Source organism: Pogona vitticeps, chromosome 4, assembly GCF_051106095.1.
Source record: "Pogona vitticeps strain Pit_001003342236 chromosome 4, PviZW2.1, whole genome shotgun sequence".
Taxonomy (NCBI): domain Eukaryota; kingdom Metazoa; phylum Chordata; class Lepidosauria; order Squamata; family Agamidae; genus Pogona; species Pogona vitticeps.
Genome location: NC_135786.1, coordinates 112,347,046 through 112,367,288, shown reverse-complemented (window position 1 = coordinate 112,367,288; position 20,243 = coordinate 112,347,046). Strand labels below are relative to the sequence as shown.

General features: G+C 39.9%; 1 protein-coding gene across 1 annotated transcript in view; it reads left to right on the top strand.

Moving 5' to 3' along the window:
- Positions 1-20,243, top strand: part of HMCN1 (hemicentin 1) — a 372,920-nt gene that overhangs the window by 51,435 nt on the left and 301,242 nt on the right. The window contains exons 3-5 of the mRNA XM_078393073.1: positions 4,276-4,346; positions 12,205-12,363; positions 15,493-15,615. Of these exons, the coding sequence (XP_078249199.1) occupies positions 4,276-4,346; positions 12,205-12,363; positions 15,493-15,615 (353 nt within the window). The remainder of the gene's footprint in view (positions 1-4,275; positions 4,347-12,204; positions 12,364-15,492; positions 15,616-20,243) is intronic.

The window sequence follows — 20,243 nt, the reverse complement described above, 5'->3', positions numbered from 1 at the left end:
AATATATAATCCCATTTTGAAGTATAACGTGTTTTGATATTCAGAATTGGCAAGACACTGACAATCTCAAATTAGCTATTGCGCTGTTCAGAAATAATTATGTGTTATACGTTGTCATATAGAAATTATTGACTTCCTCTTAATCGAGGAAAGATTATCATTGCATTCACACAAAGTATAATGCCAGGATTTTAACATATTCCAGATTACTGCAAACTAGATAAACGCTTCTGAAAACAACCTGGTTTGTTTTTTTTCTAATCCTCACCCTGCTAAAGCACCTAAATAAAAGTGATCAAGATTTGCTGAACTTGGGATTTTGGCTTGTTGGTGATAAACAAATCAGGATTTATAACATGAAGTTCCAGTTTGTAATCCTGATTTGTAAAGAGGGCAACAAACTAGGATCCAGGAGTGGCTCTAACATTAGACAAAACGAAGCAGATGCCTGAAGCAGCAAATGGCGAACAGTGCGGGTAGTGTAGCAGCCCCTGACTGTTCCCATTTTGTAACAAGGAAATGTGTATATCAGGTAGCTTGGCCTAAACCCATTAAGCTAGTGTGCCACTTTCAGATGCAGTAGAGGGTGCTGCTTCAACATTAGTAGGAAGTAGAATAGTGCCCTGCCATTCTGTAGATGGAGGGTGCTATTTTGTCATTTGCCTCTGGCAGAAAAATGTTAGGGGACCTGCTGTTCTGGGTCATTTGGATGACACACTTCAAAAACCATTTCTGGCTAACTGAAGCATAAATTGTACCATAGTTCCTCTGCACCTGGTAGATTTGGTTCAAAACATTCTGCTTCCAAAAACTAAGGAGAAAATGGCACCTTTCATTGCCCCAATGGGAGCTTGTTCATAGCAAGCTAGGATTGCCGGAGTTCTGGCTTACAGTTTTGTGTGAGTACAGACAATAGTTACTGCTTTTACCTCTGTATCCTCAAGTTTTGTGTTAACACATTTCAGATGCAGCTGTTTAGGCCCCTTAAGTGGCTTGTGTGGATGAGGAAAGTTCTCATGTCCAACTGAGGGACTGTTACGGGAGTTTATTCTGCACTGCATTTGGCCATGTCTTCCTTGTGATTCCATATGAAGAATTTCTAAAATAAATATTGCAACTGGAGTGTGTAGAGATTGCTGCAAGTTTTTGTTATTTTTTGTTTTATCAAATCAAAAGTTCTTTTGATTTTAAGCCTCATGTGATTGCGGGCACTGGTAGGTCTCAGTGATAATTCCTTAAAGACCACCCACTTTATGTGACATTTATTTTGCAGATAGCTTCCATTGTTATGGTTATTAGCAAAGGTTCATTTGCAAACACTACAAACACCACAACCTATCTGTAAAATATGCATGCACTCAAAAGTATTTTTCTTAAAAATCAGGTTAATTGCTCTCAAGCTGTCATATTAACTTACATCCAAATGAGACACAAAGTCCTAAAAATGTATTTATGCTTCAAAGTGGGTGTGCTGTTGTCAGTTTACTGAGAGAAATATTTATTTATTCAGATAGTTTCCTGTTTGTTTGTTGTGGAGGGGTGTTGGTTTCCCATTTATTTTTTGGGTGGGAAGTATCAACATTCTTATGGCCTGTCAAATCTGTTGGCAGGCAGTTTTATGCAGTAGTGTTTGGTCAGTTGCTTAGGGACCATCCTAAACACCATCTTGGTTTTGTTAACTTCAGTTCTGTGGTTTTCCAGTTTCGAAAGGCAAGGCCATGTTCAGTAACATGCAAGCATGTCTTGAAGGGTGGGGGGGAATCTTGCATATGAAATCAATTCAGTGTGTTTTCAGAAACTTTTAAAAATCCCAGAGACTTTTGAGATTTATTCTTTTGTTTTGCAGCCACAGTTAAAGTCGCAGGGTTCATCAGTATAAACATTAAAAGTTTCTGTCTTGCAATGGCACCAGGTTCCACATATATTGAACTTTGGTATTCAAGGAGAAATCAAATATAGGGCCTAAAGAAATCAGGGTGTTTCCTAGGGCAGTTCATAAAGCAGGTGTGCCTTTATACCAATTGTTTGAGGGCAGGATCACCTCATTTGCTCAAGTCACAAGTTACCTGTGGCATCTCCATACAGACAGCTCCTAGCACTATCAGTTAAGAATAACTGAGCAGCTGTCTGCCTTTCTCCCACCACCCCTACTTTTAAGGAAAAAGAAGGAGAAAGTAGTAGAGAATCAAGGGTGGGTTCCAAATGAAATAAAGTGTCTATATTTGAGGCAGAGTGGTTGCAATATAAATTTCTCAACCGGAAGTACCCCTACTTTTCAGTAATATATGATTTCAGATTAACTGTTTCTTTGTATGTGAAATTACAAATTGGCACCTGTAAGATCAGAGGCAGCTTCTGCTACTGGAGCTCCCTGCAAACAAATTCACAGCTATCTCTGCCACTGCTGACTCTTAGAACGTGATAGTTGTTTGTGTTTGTCTGGGCTGTACAATCTCACCCACAAAAACCAACAGAGATCTAATTGGAAAACCTTCACATCAAAGTGGTTTTTCCCTGATGTATATTTACATCTGTAGTGAACAGACAGGGAGGTAAAGGAGGGAAGACAGGAAGGTAATCCATTACTTTGGTATTTACTTTAACAACTTTTCAAAAATTGCAAGTGGTTGTTGTCTCCCATCCTCTGCATCCCATATTTTTCTATTGTGTTTTATAAATCTTTCTTGGGTGGTTTTCCTTCTCATCTTCAAATATCTTTGTCATGCATGCATATGAGAGCTGCACTTCAACTAATGGTTGCTACTTGGACCTGAAAGCTAGTAGCATATAGAGGTGGTAGCAATAGCAATAGTTAGTGTGACTCAGTACAGTAGGCTGAGTACGCCTAGGTTAAAATCCTCACTCAGTTTGAAATCTAACTTCGTGACATTGGGTTGTTTATTGTCTCTGAGTCTAACCCCATCAGGTGGGGTTGTTGTGAAACTACTGTACGTAGGTGAAAGGAGAGAAGCATGTATGTAGTTTTTTTCGAAGACAAGCTATACCTTTAAGCTGGTAGTTCTTCCTTTTTCTGGAATGGGTCATTGATCCCTTTAATAATCATACAAAAGGTGTGAACAGCTATGGAAGCTCTCCCCAGAAAAATGCATCTGAGGAAATACCCTCAACATTCTTCATTTCTTTTCTGTTTTGTCAGGTTCATGGCCCTATGCAAAGCCTTAAGATCAGCTCAGCAGCTATGTTTGTGTGTGTGTGGACAGAACATGCTTGATGGGTATGGAATGCTGTCTTCCTCAAGGGAGGAATATGAAAACACAGTTCAGAATGGAGTACAATAGAAAAGGGTGTGGCTCGCTGGAACTTTGAATTTCATATCAGGAACCAAATTTGGGGGCAAGAGAAAGGTAGTCTAGTCACTCTAGTGCATAGCAATCTAGGCTGCAACCATATTACAGTGAAGAAAAAGAGGGAACTACATCGTACATAATTCTTGATGATACTTATAAAAACATATTTCCTTGAAACTATGTATGTATCATTGGCACAGAATCTTCTGTTCAGTTGACAAACTAAAAACCAGGATTTTTTTACAAAATAAACTTTTGTAGTTACCAGCACCCTGCCTGAATTAGTTTTCCTAGGAAATTAGTATATTAGCTGAAGGCAGAAAGAACCCCCAAAGGTGCTTTAAACAGAAGACAGACAGACAAATGCTTGCATTTCCTTTTAAGTGAAGGAAATCATATCCTATTTGACCAAACCCAAACAACATCAACATTTGTTTGTTAGAGTAAGTGTTATCTCTTTTTTTATCTGATCTTTGTTTAACTACACTTTTAAAATGTCTGTTTCCCATAAAACTTTAGCCAAAGAGAAAATTATTGACCTCATGGGAACTTTGCCAATTATTAGTTTGTGGGTCATATGATGTAGCCTTATCTGGTGTTGTCTGTAAATAAAATAAGTACCTTCAGGTTATTATGAAAATGTGTGTGTGTGTGTGTGTGTGTGTGTGTGTGTGTGTGTGTGTGTGTGTGTGTGTGTGTGTGTGTGTGTGTGTGTGTGTGTGTGTGTGTGTGTGTGTAAAAGCATACATATTTTACTGTTCATACATATTTTCTCACCACTGGGAGTTTGTTCTTGTAGAGTTGTCCAAATAGGATGCTACTTTGCAAGGAGACTATCTGACAAGTCATAATTTAAACACAATCTGGAAATTACCTAGTTTCTCATGGCAGATCCCATGACCCTCTTGAAGCTACTACTTCTCTGTGGATTTTCTTCAGAGACTGACTGACTTTATTCTCCTTTCAGAAATTGGTCCTGTAACAATTACCACAGATCCGAAGACATTTCAGTATGAACTCAGGGAGCTCTATGTTCAGGTGAGTGGGCCTGTTTACTCTGTAAAGACAGATTAAGTACTGAGACAGTGCTGTTCCAGAGAATGCCTTCTGTATGTTTCCCCATTTAAAAAAACCTTTTATTGTCTATATCGTATTTTGTTTATTCATTTATTAAAATGTTTGAAAACATTATTTATTTATTTCCCTTATTCATGGAGAGACCAGGTAATGTATAAATACAGTTAAAACATTAAAATTAAACTATAAAATCTCTGAACAAATCCATCAGAAAAAAAAATGAAGAAACAGAATAGAACAAATTTGCCAATTAAAATGCCTGGGCAAAAGAAGAAAGTGCAGTGTTGGGATAGATACTTCTCAGCAGTGATAGTATTTCATAGCTGGGACTGAGAAGGGCTCTCTCCCTTGTTTGTAAATGGTCTGCCTCAGACAGCTAGGAAACAGATTATTCTAATAGTCTTAAGCCACATCAAACTGACACATCAGGGAGGAAGGTATAATACTAGTTTATTTCTTCATGTTCTAGTTTTGTATAGACAGCGCAATAATGTTGGGGAACATTAAACAAAAAAGCATCCCACCTCTGGTCATGAATGATAGAAGCCTAAAATTCCCAGTTAGAGTAGACCTATTGAACCAATGGAACCTGTCTAAATGTTGACTTCCCAGAGTCTTATTGATTTAGCAGGTCTTGTCTAGCTGAAACTAACTGGTTTTAGTCCACTGTTTACTCTACTGTGTCAACTTATCATTCTTTTTTTAGGAACAGTGTGTGGCTTTTAAAAGATGATTGAAGAAATAGGTGAATCCAAAGAGCCAATTTTTAAAAAATTGTGCATTTAATTTTATCCAGTTCAGGGAATTTATTGGTTTCCAACACAGCACCTGCTCCCCTCCTCTATTGTCACATTGTTAGTTGGTTATGTGTCTTCAAAGCCAGAGACTGGGAATTCAGTTCCCCACTTTGAATCCTTCAAGAGCCAGCCTGTATGGCATGGGGCAAGCTACACAGTCTCAAGATGCCCCTAGAAGATGAAGATAGCCTCTAAGGACATGTGGTCTGTGGGCAGACATCAGGTGGCTAGTCTTTACTGAACCAAGTCCCATGTTGTTTAAAAGAAGCCTCCTGTTAGCTTGATGGGGGACCAAAAAGCTGGGGATATTTATATTCATAAATGTGGACCTAAATGAGGATCTGACCTGCAGGACCGACCATCCAATCAAACATCCCAGTACCACCACTTTTCCTGCCAATGGCACCAGGAGCTCTGCTTTCTCTCTACTCAGCTGGCCGCCCAGCAGCCGTGTGAGGAGACTCATCCTCCTGCCCCCGGCCTGGAGTGGCCAGCTGAGCAGAGAGATAACAGAGCTTCTGGTACCACTGGTGCCAGGACACGTGAGTGGATGGCTGGTCCTGGGGGCAGGACCCCCATTAGGTCCAGCTGGGATGGAGATTTTCGTATTTGTTTATGAATAGAAATATCACCATCTCTACTGGCAGCTTGTTTTCTCCCATCCAGCAAATCTCCAAACCAGATGTGAACACAACACAGCCCTTTAGATACTGTTTAATTTCAGCTCTCAACATTGCTCATAATTGGCAGTGTTAGCAGATAGGATTTGTAGTCTGGCAACATTTGGAGAGCTGTATTCCCAATCTCCTACTCTTGGCTCTTCTGAAGCTAGTTTCATTACCAGGGATATTTCTTGATCAGTACAAGGCCGTGTATAGACTACCACAGAGGACATGTAGTTCAGGCAGGAAAGGTATGTCATCCTGAAGGGTTCAAGTGAGACAGTCTCCTTCCTTGGGCCATGAGTTGCTCTTGTGTACTGAGATTTTAGGGAGGAAGAAATGGTTTTGCTTGTATATATTCTTTATATTACACAAAGAAAGGCAGTTAGTACATTTTTTTTCTGTCTGTTGTCTAAATAAACCCAATTATTCCATTGCTATTACATTTTTTAAAACTATAAAAAAACTCCCAACATTAAATTAAGTGGCATGGAAAGCTGTAGTATTTTTAATTTTAAAAATTTTTAAAGTATTTTTTAAGTGGTATACTTCTTTGTGTGGCTCTGGAAAAAAGCAACCCCCCCCCGAAGATTGTGAAACAGAAATGAAAGAGAGAACAAAAGAGAAATATAGCTTAATTAAAAAAGGCATAGGAACTGCAACATAAAGTTCAGAGACAGATTTATGCTGATGGGAAAGAGAAAAACAACAACATGTTTTTCATTAGTTAAAGAGAAAAAGAATTAATGTCATAATGTAATATCAGAATACTGAAGCAGTGGAACAATTTTCCAAAGGCGGTTTCTGAATAGACTTCACTGCTGAAATCATTGCAGATGAATTTGACAAACCCGCTGATTAGGGTCATTTAGGGATAATGCAACAGCTACGTAAGTATGCACTATATATGTCTGTGGAAAATATGGGTTATAATGCTATTGCAGAAATGTAGCATTCTAAGTGTCCTTTTAAAGAAAAGAGGTACACAAGCCAGTGCAGGAGTACAGATAAATGTACACACAAAGAGGACACACAGCTATACTAGACATGTAAATTGGTGTAGAACAGCTTCCCCTTTCTGGTTACCTCCAAGGTATTGGACTATAACTCCTATTACCCCTGCACTATGGGAATTATAACCTAACATATCTGCAGGGCCTCAGATTGAGGTAGGTTGGTTGGTTTTGAGCATGCTTTAGACTCTCTTGATATTCAAACTAAAAATTCATGCACATGCATTCACTCATTGGTGAAGAGTTGTGTGAGGAGCTGGCACTCTTGAGCAATTCCTTCTCAGCAGCATCAAAGAACTGTAAGCCCCCCAAATATGTCTGAGGGAAGCCCAGCACACTCAACACTGTTTTCAAAGAGGGAGTACTGTAGATATTAAGCAGACTGAAATCTTGATAGCATCTGTTACATACAACACTTTTGCACTTTTATACTGTATGACAAATGAAGACATTAACCCAGGTTATAGAATGTTTTGGTGAGATGTCATAAAAATATTTTGGCAAGTTTTGTGAGATGTCATAACCCAAGCAGATGCTCTCCAGGTTTGTTGGGTTGTGGACATGATGGCTGAGCTTAATGGGAGCTGTGGTTGAACACATCTGGAAGGTACGTCTTCAGAGGTCTGTTTTACAACTAACTAGTAGTGATTCTAGCAAGCAGCTTCTGGTGGATCCCCAGAGACTTCCTATCTCCTAGAGTTGTTTCCTCCTGTTCTAGAGTTACCTGATTGTTTAGGACCCGTATCAGACGAAAGGCCCAGGATTTGAGATGACAGCCCATGAAGGGAACCAGTACAGACAGCAGAACTGCCTTGCTGAATTTGACTCAGCCTAGTTCACTGTGCCCAGCAAGGATCGGTTGGGTGGCCAGTCAGGCTCTTCTAAAAATGCCATGACATAAAAATAATGTTTACTTCTTGCTCTTTAGTCAGTCTGTTAGATATTCAGAAGAATACTGCCTTTGTGTGTGTTTAGTCGTTTAGTCGTGTCCGACTCTTCGTGACCCCATGGACCAGAGCACGCCAGGCCCTCCTGTCTTCTACTGCCTCCCGGAGTTGTGTCAGGTTCATGTTGGTTGCTTCGCAGACACTGTCCAGCCATCTCATCCTCGGTCGTCCCCTTCTCCTCTTGCCATCACACTTTCCCAACATCAGGGTCTTTTCCAGGGAGTCTTTTCTTCTCATTAGATGGCCAAAGTACTGGAGCCTCAGCTTCAGGATCTGTCCTTCCAGTGAGCACTCAGGGTTGATTTCCTTTAGAACTGATAGGTTTGTTCTCCTTGCAGTCCAGGGGATTCTCAAGAGCCTCCTCCAGCACCACAATTCAAAGGCATCAATTCTTCGGCGGTCTGCTTTCTTTATGGTCCAGCTCTCACTTCCATACATCACGACAGGAAAAACCATAGCTTTGACTATTCGGACTTTTGTTGGCAAGGTGATGTCTCTGCTTTTCAAGATGCTGTCCAGATTTGTCATCGCTTTCCTCCCAAGAAGAAGGCGCCTTTTAATTTCAGGGCTGCTGTCTCCATCTGCAGTGATCATGGAGCCCAGGAAGATAAAATTTGACACTGCCTCCATATCTTCCCCTTCTATTTCCCAGGAGGTGATGGGACCAGTGGCCATGATCTTAGTTTTTTTGATGTTGAGTTTCAGACCGTTTTTTGCACTCTCCTCTTTCACTCTCATTACAAGGTTCTTTAATTCCTCCTCACTTTCTGCCATCAGAGTGGTATCATCTGCATATCGGAGGTTGTTGATATTTCTTCCGGCAATCTTAATTCCGGCTTGGGTTTCTTCCAGTCCAGCCTTCCGCATGATGCATTCTGCATATAAGTTAAATAAGCTGGGGGACAATATACAGCCTTGCCGTACTCCTTTCCCAATTTTGAACCACTCAGTTGTTCCATGACCAGTTCTAACTGTTGCTTCCTGTCCCACATATAGGTTTCTCAGGAGACAGATGAAGTGGTCAGGCACTCCCATTTCTTTAAGAACTTGCCATAGTTTGCTGTGGTCCACACAGTCAAAGGCTTTCGCATAGTCAATGAAGCAGAAGTAGATATTTTTCTGGAACTCTCTGGCTTTCTCCATAATCCAGCGCAAGTTAGCAATTTGGTCTCGAGTTCCTCTGCCTCTTCGGAATCCAGCTTGTACTTCTGGGAGTTCTCGGTCCACATACTGCTGAAGCCTACCTTGGAGGATTTTGAGCATAACCTTGCTAGCGTGCGAAATGAGTGCAATTGTACGGTAGTTGGAGCATTCTTTGGCACTGCCTTTCTTTGGGATTGGGATGTAGACTGATCTTTTCCAATCCTCTGGCCACTGTTGAGTTTTCCAAACTTGCTGGCATATTGAATGTAGCACCTTAACAGCATCATCTTTCAAGATTTTAAATAGTTCAACTGGAATGCCATGACCTCCACTGGCCTTGTTGTTAGCCAGGCTTTCTAAGGCCCACTTGACTTCGCTCTCCAGGATGTCTGGCTCAAGGTCAGCAACTACATTGTCTGGGTTGTCCGGGATATCCAAATCTTTCTGATATAATTCCTCTGTGTATTCTTGCCACCTCTTCTTGACGTCTTCTGCTTCTGTTAGGTCCCTCCCATTTTTGTCTTTTATCATGTTCATCTTTGCGCAAAATGTTCCTCTAATATGTCCAATTTTCCTGAACAGATCTCTGGTCTTTCCTTTTCTGTTATCTTCCTCTATTTCTTTGCATTGTTCATTTAAGAAGGCCCTCTTGTCTCTCCTTGCTATTCTTTGGAAGTCTGAATTCAAGTTTCTGTAACTTTCCCTATCTCCCTTGCATTTTGCTTCCCTTCTCCTCTCTGCTATTTCTAAGGCCTCGTTGGACAGCCACTTTGCTTTCTTGCATTTCCTTTTCTTTGGGATGGTTTTCGTTGCTGCCTCCTGGACAATGTTACGAGCCTCTATCCAAAGTTCTTCAGGCACTCTGTCCACCAAATCTAGTTCCTTAAATCTGTTCTTTACTTCCACTGTGTATTCATAAGGGATTTGGTTTAGATTATACCTGAGTGGCCCAGTGGTTTTTCCTAATCTCTTCAGTCTAAGCTTGAATTTTGCTATGAGAAGCTGATGATCAGAACCGCAGTCAGCTCCAGGTCTTGTTTTTGCTGACTGTATAGAGCTTCTCCATCTTTGGCTGCAGAGAATATAATCAATCTGATTTCGATATTGCCCATCTGGTGATTTCCATGTATAGAGTCGCCTCTTGTGTTGTTGGAAAAGAGTGTTTGTGATGACCAGCTTATTCTCTTGACAAAACTCTATTAGCCTTTGTCCTGCTTCGTTCTGAACTCCAAGGCCAAACTTCCCTGTTGTTCCTTTTATCTCTTGGCTCCCTACTTTAGCATTCCAGTCCCCTAGAATGAGAAGAACATCTTTCTTTGGTGTCAGTTCTAGAAGGTGTTGTAAATCTTCATAGAATTGTTCAATTTCAGTCTCCTCAGCAATGCTGGTTGGTGCATAAACTTGGATTATTGTGATGTTGAATGGTCTGCCTTGGATTCGTATTGACATCATTCTATCATTTTTGAGATTGTATCCCATTACAGCTTTTCCCACTCTTTTGTTGACTATGAGGGCTACTCCATTCCTTCTACGGGATTCTTGTCCAGAATAGTAGATATGATAATCATCTGAGCTGAATTCGCCCATTCCTGTCCATTTTAGTTCACTGATGCCCAGGATGTCGATGTTTATTCTTGCCATCTCCTGTTTGACCACCTCCAGCTTCCCAATGTTCATAGATCTTACATTCCAGGTTCCTATGCAGTATTTTTCTTTGCAGCATTGGATTTTCCTTTCACTTCCAGGCACGTCCACAGCTGAGCGTCCTTTCGGCTTTGGCCCAACCACTTCATTAGCTCTGGAGCTACTTGTACTTGTCCTCCGCTCTTCCTCAGTAGCATGTTGGACGCCTTCCGACCTGAGGGGCCCATCTTCCAGCGTCATATCTTTTAGCCTTTTGTTTCTGATCATGGGGCGTTCTTGGCAAAGATACTGGAGTGGCTTGCCATTTCCTACTCCAGGTGGATTGCGTTTAGTCGGAACTCTCCACTATGTCCTGTCCGTCTTGGGTGTCCCTGCACGGCATAGCCCATAGTTTCTCTGAGTTACTCAAGCCCCTTCGCCACGACAAGGCAGCAATCCATGATTGCTGCCTTTAAACCTTTAAACCTGGGTAATTCATTAACTAGTATGACTAGTAACTATTGAGAATTCCCTTTATTTATTCTACACATTTTTAAAAAGCTATCCAAGGCATTGCAGCAACTGCATCTTCTTTTGATCATGAAATCTGTCAGATGCATCTGCAATCAAAGTGCTGGCTTTTAACCTAGGAAACCTGCCCATAACATTACAAGGTCTTATACTTACAGTAATAGGTAGTCTTGCAGGTTTTTTGTTGCGTTTTAGACTTCATTCTTTCGTATGTGCAGCAGGAATAACTAAGGAAAATAACAATAAATATTTAGCAAAAGGAGGTTTTGTGGAATTATGATATGGTGCATAAGAAGCCAAACTCAAGGCGGTGTAGTCATTTATCAAAGGCAGCACTTTCTTAAAATAGCAGGAAAATATAATAAGGCTGTACTGATTTGACCCTTAAGACAGAAAAACCTTGCCAATTCACATGAATCAAAGGTTTTTCTTTTCAAAATGGCTCTTTCCCATTTACTTTCTGGCTGGTAGACCTTTTATACTTGGCCTTCCATTCTAAAATCAGAAGCTACATTTTGAATAGCCTCCCAAACAGTAGTATAAAAAAAGGTGTGAGGATACATTTAATTTTGCAGGAGGGAGGCAAGGTGATTCTGCAGTTGTGGAAGCACAGTGTTGTTTCTCCCTGACCCTGTGGACACACAAAATCCTAAAGTATGATGCGATGCTGTCCAGAGGTGTCCCAGATGTTTTCCATCAAGCCAAGCCCAAACACCAAGTGGTAACAGGCCACAGGAGGTATTAGTCTGACACTATGTGATGGCCATGTGTTCTTGCCTAATAAATAGTTAGAGCTTTGCAAGTTTCAGTTCAAAGTTGCAGACCGTAGGCTGGAGAACAGAACATCCATTCCTTGTCAGGATTTGGGAATTGCTACTCTCCAATGTTGTTTGAAATTCTGTTACTATGAAATTACAATTTCACTGAAGAATCTTAATTATGTAAGGCAAAACCTCGCCAGAACTGTTCAATTTGCATGTTTAAATCATGAATATCTGCAAATTAAAACAACAGATGGAAATTTAGAATGTTTCTGTTCTTTAAATTGATTAACTTGGATTTGTGTTTATTTTTTTACTTCCTCATTTGCCAATTATGAACAGGGTGGTGGTGACTGTCCAGAGATGAGCATTGGGGCTATCAAAATTGCTCTAGAAATATCTCTTCCTGGTTCATTTATCTATGTATTCACTGATGCACGGTCTAAAGACTACAAACTGGCTCATGAAGTACTGCAGCTGATTCAACAGAAGCAGTCACAGGTAGGAAACATCTTATTCCAGGTATTTCAGACCTCCACATGTTTAATTTTCATTCAGCTATTCCAGTGAAATGTATCACAATGTGGGTTAAAATACTAATAGGCAGTGGAAACCTATCCACGTCTAAATGTTACTGGGTTTAATAGAGCTTAACATCCAGTTAAATCTATGCAGAATTGTGAGCTGAGATACACAATTTGCATATTTATTTATTTATTTATTTATTTATTTATTTATTTATTTATTTATTTATTTGTTTGTTTGTTTGTTTGTTTGTTTGTTTGTTTGTTTGTTTGTTTGTTTAGGTTTTATACTGCCCATCTAACCAGTGCTCACTTTGGGTGGTTTAAAACACAATGAAACATAGAAATAATATAACAAAGTGCTCCAAATTAAACTAACTTACATTAAATAACAAGGATTTAAACAAACTAAAATTTAATTTGTTTATTTATTTATTTATTTGATTTGTATCCCACCTATCTGGACTACCAGTCCACTATACAAACAGTACAAATAAATGATTGCTATGAATAATTAACCAGGTCCGTACAATATTAGCATATAAAAACATAAAATAAAAATGTTTTAAAATGCAATGGTTCTGGAAGTGAAGGACTGGCTGGCTGTATGCTGTTGTCTAGGGGATTTATATGTGTACTCACAATGTATTTGTGAAGATTCTCAGTCGTCCAGGTATGGTTATCTGGAAGTTGAGTCATGGTAACATGGTTAAAATGTTTCACTACTCATCCAAGCAGCTTCTTCAGTCTGAAGAAGCTACTTGGATGAGTAGCGAAACGTTTCGACCTAACAAGAAAGAAGTCTAGTTGCCATGACTCAACTTCCAGATGTACTCACAATGCTTTCCGGCTCTTCACTCATTTCATGTCTCCTGAGCTTAGGAAACATGACTTGGAGTTTGGCCCTGGATAGGTAGGGGAATTGTTGTTATGTGCTGTCAAGTCACCCCCAGCTTATGATGACTCTATGAATGAGCAATCTCCAGAATGTCCTGTCCTCAACAGAGCTGCTCAACTCTTGCAAACTCGAACTTGTGGTTTCCTTTTAGGCAGTCAATCCAAGTCGTATTTAATCTTTTTCTTTTTGTGCTCCCATCAACCTTTCCTAGCATTATTGCCTTTTCCAGAGACTCCTATCTTCTCATGATGTACCCAAAGTATGACACTTTCAACATTTTTGCCTCCAGAGTTAGTTCAGGCTTGATTTTATCTAGGACCCACATGTTCATTTTTCTGGAAGGTCAGGTTATCTGTGAAGCTCTCTTCCATCACCACAATTGCTACGAATCAATTTTTTTTCTGCCACCTTTTACATGGTGATTGAAAACATGTGGATGAACATTGCCTTCGTCTCCAGTGACACATTCTTACACTTGATCTTTTCTATTCCTTCACTTTTGTCCTTTTGAGTTTCAGCCATCTTCTGATTTCTTGGCTACGGTCTCCAGTTGTATTGATGATTGAACCAAGGTATCTAAAATCTCTGACCATTTCAATGTCTTCATTGTCAGAATTAAAGTTGTGTGTTTCTTCTGTAGTCATTATTTTTGTCTTCATGTTTAACTGAACTTCTGCTTTGGCACTTTCTTCTTTCACTTTCACTAAAAATTGTTTCATGTCATTGCTGCTTTCTGCCAGTAGGATGGTGTCATCTGCACATCTGAAATTGTTGAAGTTTCTTCTGTCAGTTGTCATTCCTTCATCTGAATCTAGTCTGGTTTTCCTTATGATATATATCTGTGTACAGATTGAACAGATGACAGGATAAAATACCTTGTCTGCCTCCTTTGCCTATACTGTATCATTCTTTCTCTCCATATACTGTCCCAACAGTAGCTTCTTGTCCACAATGCAAGTTACGCATCAGGACAATCAAGTGCTGAGGCACACCCATTTGTTTCAAAACAACCCATAGTTTATCATGATCTACATAGGCCAAGGCTTTTCTGTAGTCTGGAAAGCATGGACTGATTTTCTTCTGAAATTATTTGGTGGTGGCGCTGTGGGCTAAACTGCAGAAGCCTGTGCTGCAGGGTCAGAAGACCAAGCAGTCGTAAGATCGAATCCATGAGACGGAGTGAGCTCCCATCCCTTGTCCGAGCTCCCGCCAACCTAGCAGTTCGAAAGCATGCAAATGCGAGTAGATAAATAGGAACCATCTCAGTGGGAAGGTAACAGCATTCCGTGTCTAAGTCGCACTGGCCATGTGACCACAGAAGATTGTCTTCGGAAAAAAACGCTGGCTCTATGGCTTGGAAACAGGGATGAGCACCGCCCCCTAGAGTCGAACACGACTGGACAAAAATTGTCAAGGGGAACCTTTACCTTTACCTTTACTAGCCAGTGGATATTTGTAATATGATCTTGAATGCCTTTTCAGATTTCAGTTTGCATTATAGGCATTTTTCACTCCATATGAAGGAAAACCTTTGTTGCAACATCTTGAGCATCACTTTGCTTGCATGGGAAATTAAAGCAATGGTCCTATAGTTACTGCATTCCTTGGCATCGCCTTCCTTGAGAATTGGAATGTATATACTGTATAGTTTCCAGTCTGTGGGCCATTATTTTGTTTTCCATATTTGTTGGCATATTCTTGTTAGGATTTGGACAGATTCATTCCCCATGGCTTGAAATAGTTCTATTGGTATGATATCTCCCCTTGGTTATTTATTTCTTCCTGGTGCTTTCAGGTCAGCTTTCACTTCACTATCTAGAACTGCAGGTTCTTAATCATAGGACTCCTCTTATGATAAAGAGCAGTCTAATAATAGAAAGTGAAGTGTTACAGTGTCCACGTTTGTACCTCTGTGTTTAATTTAAATCTTTGTTTGGCAATTCAGCCTGGGGAATAAAGTTATGATTTATGAAACCATGTAATTATATGAGGCACTAATGAATGTTATGTGGTTTATATAGCTGTCAATATGGTATTCTTCTGAAAGTTATTACACTAATTACTTAAAGCTTACAGTATTAAATAAAGTTTATCCCTTTAATTGCCTAGTGCATTTCCTTTAGCTAATTAATTTCTGATGCTTTGCTTTTCCTATTCTATTGCATATGATGACCACTTATATGCATACTTTTTTCCTTGATCATATAGGTTGTATTTGTCCTAACAGGAGACTGTGATGACAGAGCACATATTGGTTACAAGGTCTATGAAGAAATTGCCTCAACAAGCTCTGGTCAAGTTTTTCACTTAGACAAAAAGCAAGTCAATGAGGTATGGAAGAATGAGTTTCTCATATGAACCTTTCTGGTGGTATAAAACACTGAATCTTTCTTTCTTTCTTTCTTTCTTTCTTTCTTTCTTTCTTTCTTTCTTTCTTTCTTTCTTTCTTTCTTTCTTTCTTTCTTTCTTTCTTTTTCTTTCTTTCTTTCTCTCTTTCTCTCTTTCTCTCTTTCTTTCTTTCTCTCTCTCTCTCTGTCTGTCTGTCTTTCTCTCTCTCTCTCTCTCTCTCTGTCTGTCTGTCTGTCTGTGACATGAAACAACTTTTGTATTCTGTCCTTTGCCCAAGTTGTGATTATATTTTATCAAGCTGTAATAGAGGTAAGGAATAGCTTGTCTGCTCCCTGTTAATTTTGCGTATGTGTGTTCTTTATGTCCATTCTTTGCATTCCAGTATGCACTATACATTTGATTTTAACCTTATTTTTATCAATGTGGCCACCTCCTAAGACAGGTGAGTGCCAAGCTTTGCTATGTCCTGATACCTACCTTCAGTTTGCCTTATACGGAGATGTTTCTTCATGGTCTGTGTGAATCACACATATGGCTTTCTTTTGTGCTTGTGTGAAAATCCTCATAACCTTCCAGAGTGGTGGTTCCCAACGTTGGGGAACCTTGGGCTGCAATGCCCAGAAACCCCAGCCAGCACAACTGGTGGTGAAGGTTTCTGGGAACTGTACAATGTGAGGAAGATGGGAAATTTGAACTTTCAGTTAACTGTTGGTGAGCGAAGAGCCTGCTTGTCTGCTACCTCACTTGCCCCAGCAGTTAGAGAGTGTGGATACAGAGAGAGACTTCAGACTGCCTACTGCCTGGTACTGTACTGCTTGGTACTGTACTGAACGGACTGTATTTTTTAATTTTTTTATTTTTTATTTTTGGATTTTTGACTTTCCTTTTTAAAACAGAGAGACTGCCTGTTCTGGGTGAGTACACTGTATTTACTGTACAGGGGTTTTGCAGCTTGGGGTTGGGCTAGGTGGCTAGGTGGGGGCATTCTGTTTCTGTGCTGGCTGTTGGTTTTAAAATCAGAAAACTGTTTGCAAAGGTTTGGCTGTTGGCCTCTAAAATGCATTTTAGTCTTTTGGTTTTAAAATCAAAAAACTGTTTGCAAAGGTTTGTCTGGCTGTTGGCCTCTAAAATGTTTAGACTCAAGTCTCCTCCCCATTGTCTTCTCTCTCTCTGTCTTCTCTCTGTGCTTAAAAGCACAAACCTTTGTCTGAGGGGTCTGTGTGCCCGAGGGATGACCTTGTGAGGAATTAAGTTAGGCAGCAAGAACTTTCACCTAGTTTTTTCTGCACATTGCTTATCTGGTAACTGGAAAAAAAAATATAGCTGGCCGAAGGGAGTGGGAGTTTCCCTAGATAAAAAGACAGTTTAAAAAACAGCAAGGAGAGAGTTCGTTTTTGCTGCTGGGAGGAAGAAGACAAGATGGAGATTTATGATGGACTGAAGAAACATTTACATGATTGATGTTATAGTCGTTGCTGAAATATCCCTACAACTAAAAAAACTTCTGTGCTTTACCAGCTGTATTCAAGGACGTGAGATAATAATTTTTTTTTTATTTAGAGAATGTGTTTAATTATTTTTCTAGAGAAATGCAATGAAGGGGAGGGAAACTGCTTAGAGTAAAAAATTGTACAAATTTCTATTTATATTATATTAGAGTTATGTTGATTTAATTCTTTAATAAATACTTCTGTCTATTTGACAGTTTAAAATTATGTTCTTTCCTGACCAAACCGAATGCATTTTGAGTACTGAATTTACGCTACCTAATTAGTTGATGATTCAGCCCAACCAATTAAAATCTTATATGTCTGTGTTGTGTTATTTAAAATCAAGTGGGCTTTTTGAAACAGACAAGAGTAAAACTCCTAACTGTTTGTATTTGGGCTGACGGACAGCAGAGAGAGGGGATTGCTTTGTTTGTTTATCAAATCCCTACTTGTGCTTCTCTAATTACTTTATTACAGCTTCTTAGGAACTGAATGAAGTAAATAAGAGTCGTTATATGGTGGCAGAGGTGTCATGAAACACGTGCTTTGTTTATTTTTGCTGGCAACAGTTTGAAGATTTATAGCTAGGCAACGATCGTAAAAGTAAGACGTTAGCCTACTATATATTTGATTTATGGCATTAAAAGCAGTGTCTGCTTAAAGCAGAGCTGTGTGAGTAAGTGAAAAGCTAATGGGTTTTCTTTGATAAAAACATTAGCCATGCAGGAGTTTGGTAGGAAAGAACGTTTTTAAAGTTAAATTGGCTTATTAAATGTACATTTTTCTCTGAGTGAATTCCTTGAACTTCACAAGCATTTCTGCAGTGATTTTTTTTTTCCCTATGTGCTAATTTCATTTTTAAAGCACATGGACAGTTTTGCATCTTTTTTGGCATCAGAGAGAAGGAGAAGGGCGACATCTCGTGGTCTACGGGGTACATTGCTCCGAGGAGATGTCGAAGTGACACCTGGTGGTCTTCAGACATTATTGCAGCATGACATTTCAGATTCTTACGAAGCTGATACAGAAAGTGCAGCTCATCTATCTCCAGTAAGCAGACGGTTGCAACTAAGTGAGATGATGGCTGGAGTTCAAGAAGATCAAGCTATTGAAGACATCGTTGTGCGCCCAAGACCCAGGCATACCAATTTAGAGGAAGACCAAAGAGGAGAAGAAGTAAGGTTAGATGATGAAGAAGCAGCAGCAGCAGCAGCAGCAGCAGCATCCCAACTGGATGAAGAATTAGACCCAATTGACAAACTATCCAAGATGTTTGCTAGTTTTATTGCTAACCAAAATCAAGAGAAGAGAATCAGAGAATTGGAGTTAAGGTTGTCCAAACAGTACAGAGAAGCAAAACTCCAGCAAATGGAAAAGGAAAGGAAGCGAAAAGAGGAATATGACAAATCGATTGCCAGTGTGAACAGAAATAACCTACCTTTTTATCACGAGGGTATGGACGTTTTATCATTCCTATCTTTGTATGAGAAAGTTTGCCAAGATTTGAAGATCCCTCAGAAATGGTACATACCTTTGATTCGTACACAATGTAGTGGACTTCTTGCTGAGATTGTGGCAACTGTACCTAATGAGGACGTCGAGTGGGAGATTTTTCGTGAATATATCAAACGAAAATTTGGATACACTCCAGAAATTTTGAGACAAAATTTCAGGAAACTGAAAAAACAACCTAATGAGTGCTACTCTGCAATGGCTGATAGATTAGAAAAACTTGGGGATCAATGGCTAGACTCAGTAGGCGCCAGTACTTTCCAAGACATGAGAACACTGATGTACCAAGAACATTTTCTTTCTTTAGTACCTGCAGAGATCAGAAGTGTCTTGATGCAGAAGAGGTTCAAGGATCTGCAAGAATTGGCCTTAAGAACCGATGAGTTACTTTCCTTCAAACGACCTGACCCGACGGTTAGGCCGAAGACTGCACCAGCGTTCCCCAGGAAACAGAGTTCATTTCAAACTAGAGAGTCTTTTGAGCAAGATCCCAGACGAAGGACAGAAGATACACGTAAGAGTATAGCTCCGGGACAGACAAGACCACCTCTCAAATGTTTCGAGTGTGGTGGTTCTCATTTGAGAAGAGACTGTCCGAAGTTAAACATTCCGGTTAAACAGGAGAAAGAGCCTGGGAGAAGAACATCTGCTCCAGTACAACCCAAAGGCAGACCTAGTGCTCCTAAGATGGCTTATACGAGTATAGAGTCAATAGGAACTGTTCAAGACCATATTCACAGTACTGCATCATCAGTACCCTTCCAGTCAAGCATTCGACATTCACATAGTCAAGAGGGTGGAAGAGCAACTAGAACCTCAACTCAAGCTAATGGGGCTCAAGCCAAAGTTAATTATGGTGTACCTCGTGTTTTGAACTTACGAATGGATTCTGTAACCTCAGACTACATCGGAGAAACTGCTGATGGACAAAAATACTCTATTTTAGATCCTGACACCATAATACCAGATTACCAAAGGAACTGGACTATAAGGAAGTTCACCGAGACTGTTTTCTTGCATACACCATCCGGAGATGTAGCTTTATGTGCTTTCAGAGATTCTGGAGCTGAACTTTCTTCAATAAGCCGTCAGTTTCTTGATCCAGCTTTGGTCTTGTATAACTTGAGATGCCCCATAAGAACCTATGCAAGCGAAGGAGATGAGCTAAAACATATTCCTGTCGCGTATCTGAAAATTACATACAAGTCCTGGACTGGAGTAAAACATATTTTGACCCATGAGGGGAAACCTGACTTTCTTCTAGGAAATGATCTCGCTGTGTTGGACGAAATACAAAGCCAAGGTCCACCTGTAATTCAAGTAGTTACCCGATCCCAGAGCAAGAAGATGCGAGAAGTTGAACCAATAGAAGAACTAGACTTAGAACCAGAAGAGGAGGAGCCAGATCAAAGTTATGAGCCAGATGAGGAACAAGATTCAGAATATGAACCAGAGCAAGTATTTCCAGATGATATTCCAGAGGAAGAGCCTACTCCTGATGATATTCAAGGAGAAGAGTCTACACCGCAACAGCTCTTTGAGACCGAATCTGATGACTCAACTACAATTGAGGCAGGAATAGAAGAAATCGTTCCTAAAGGATCGGAG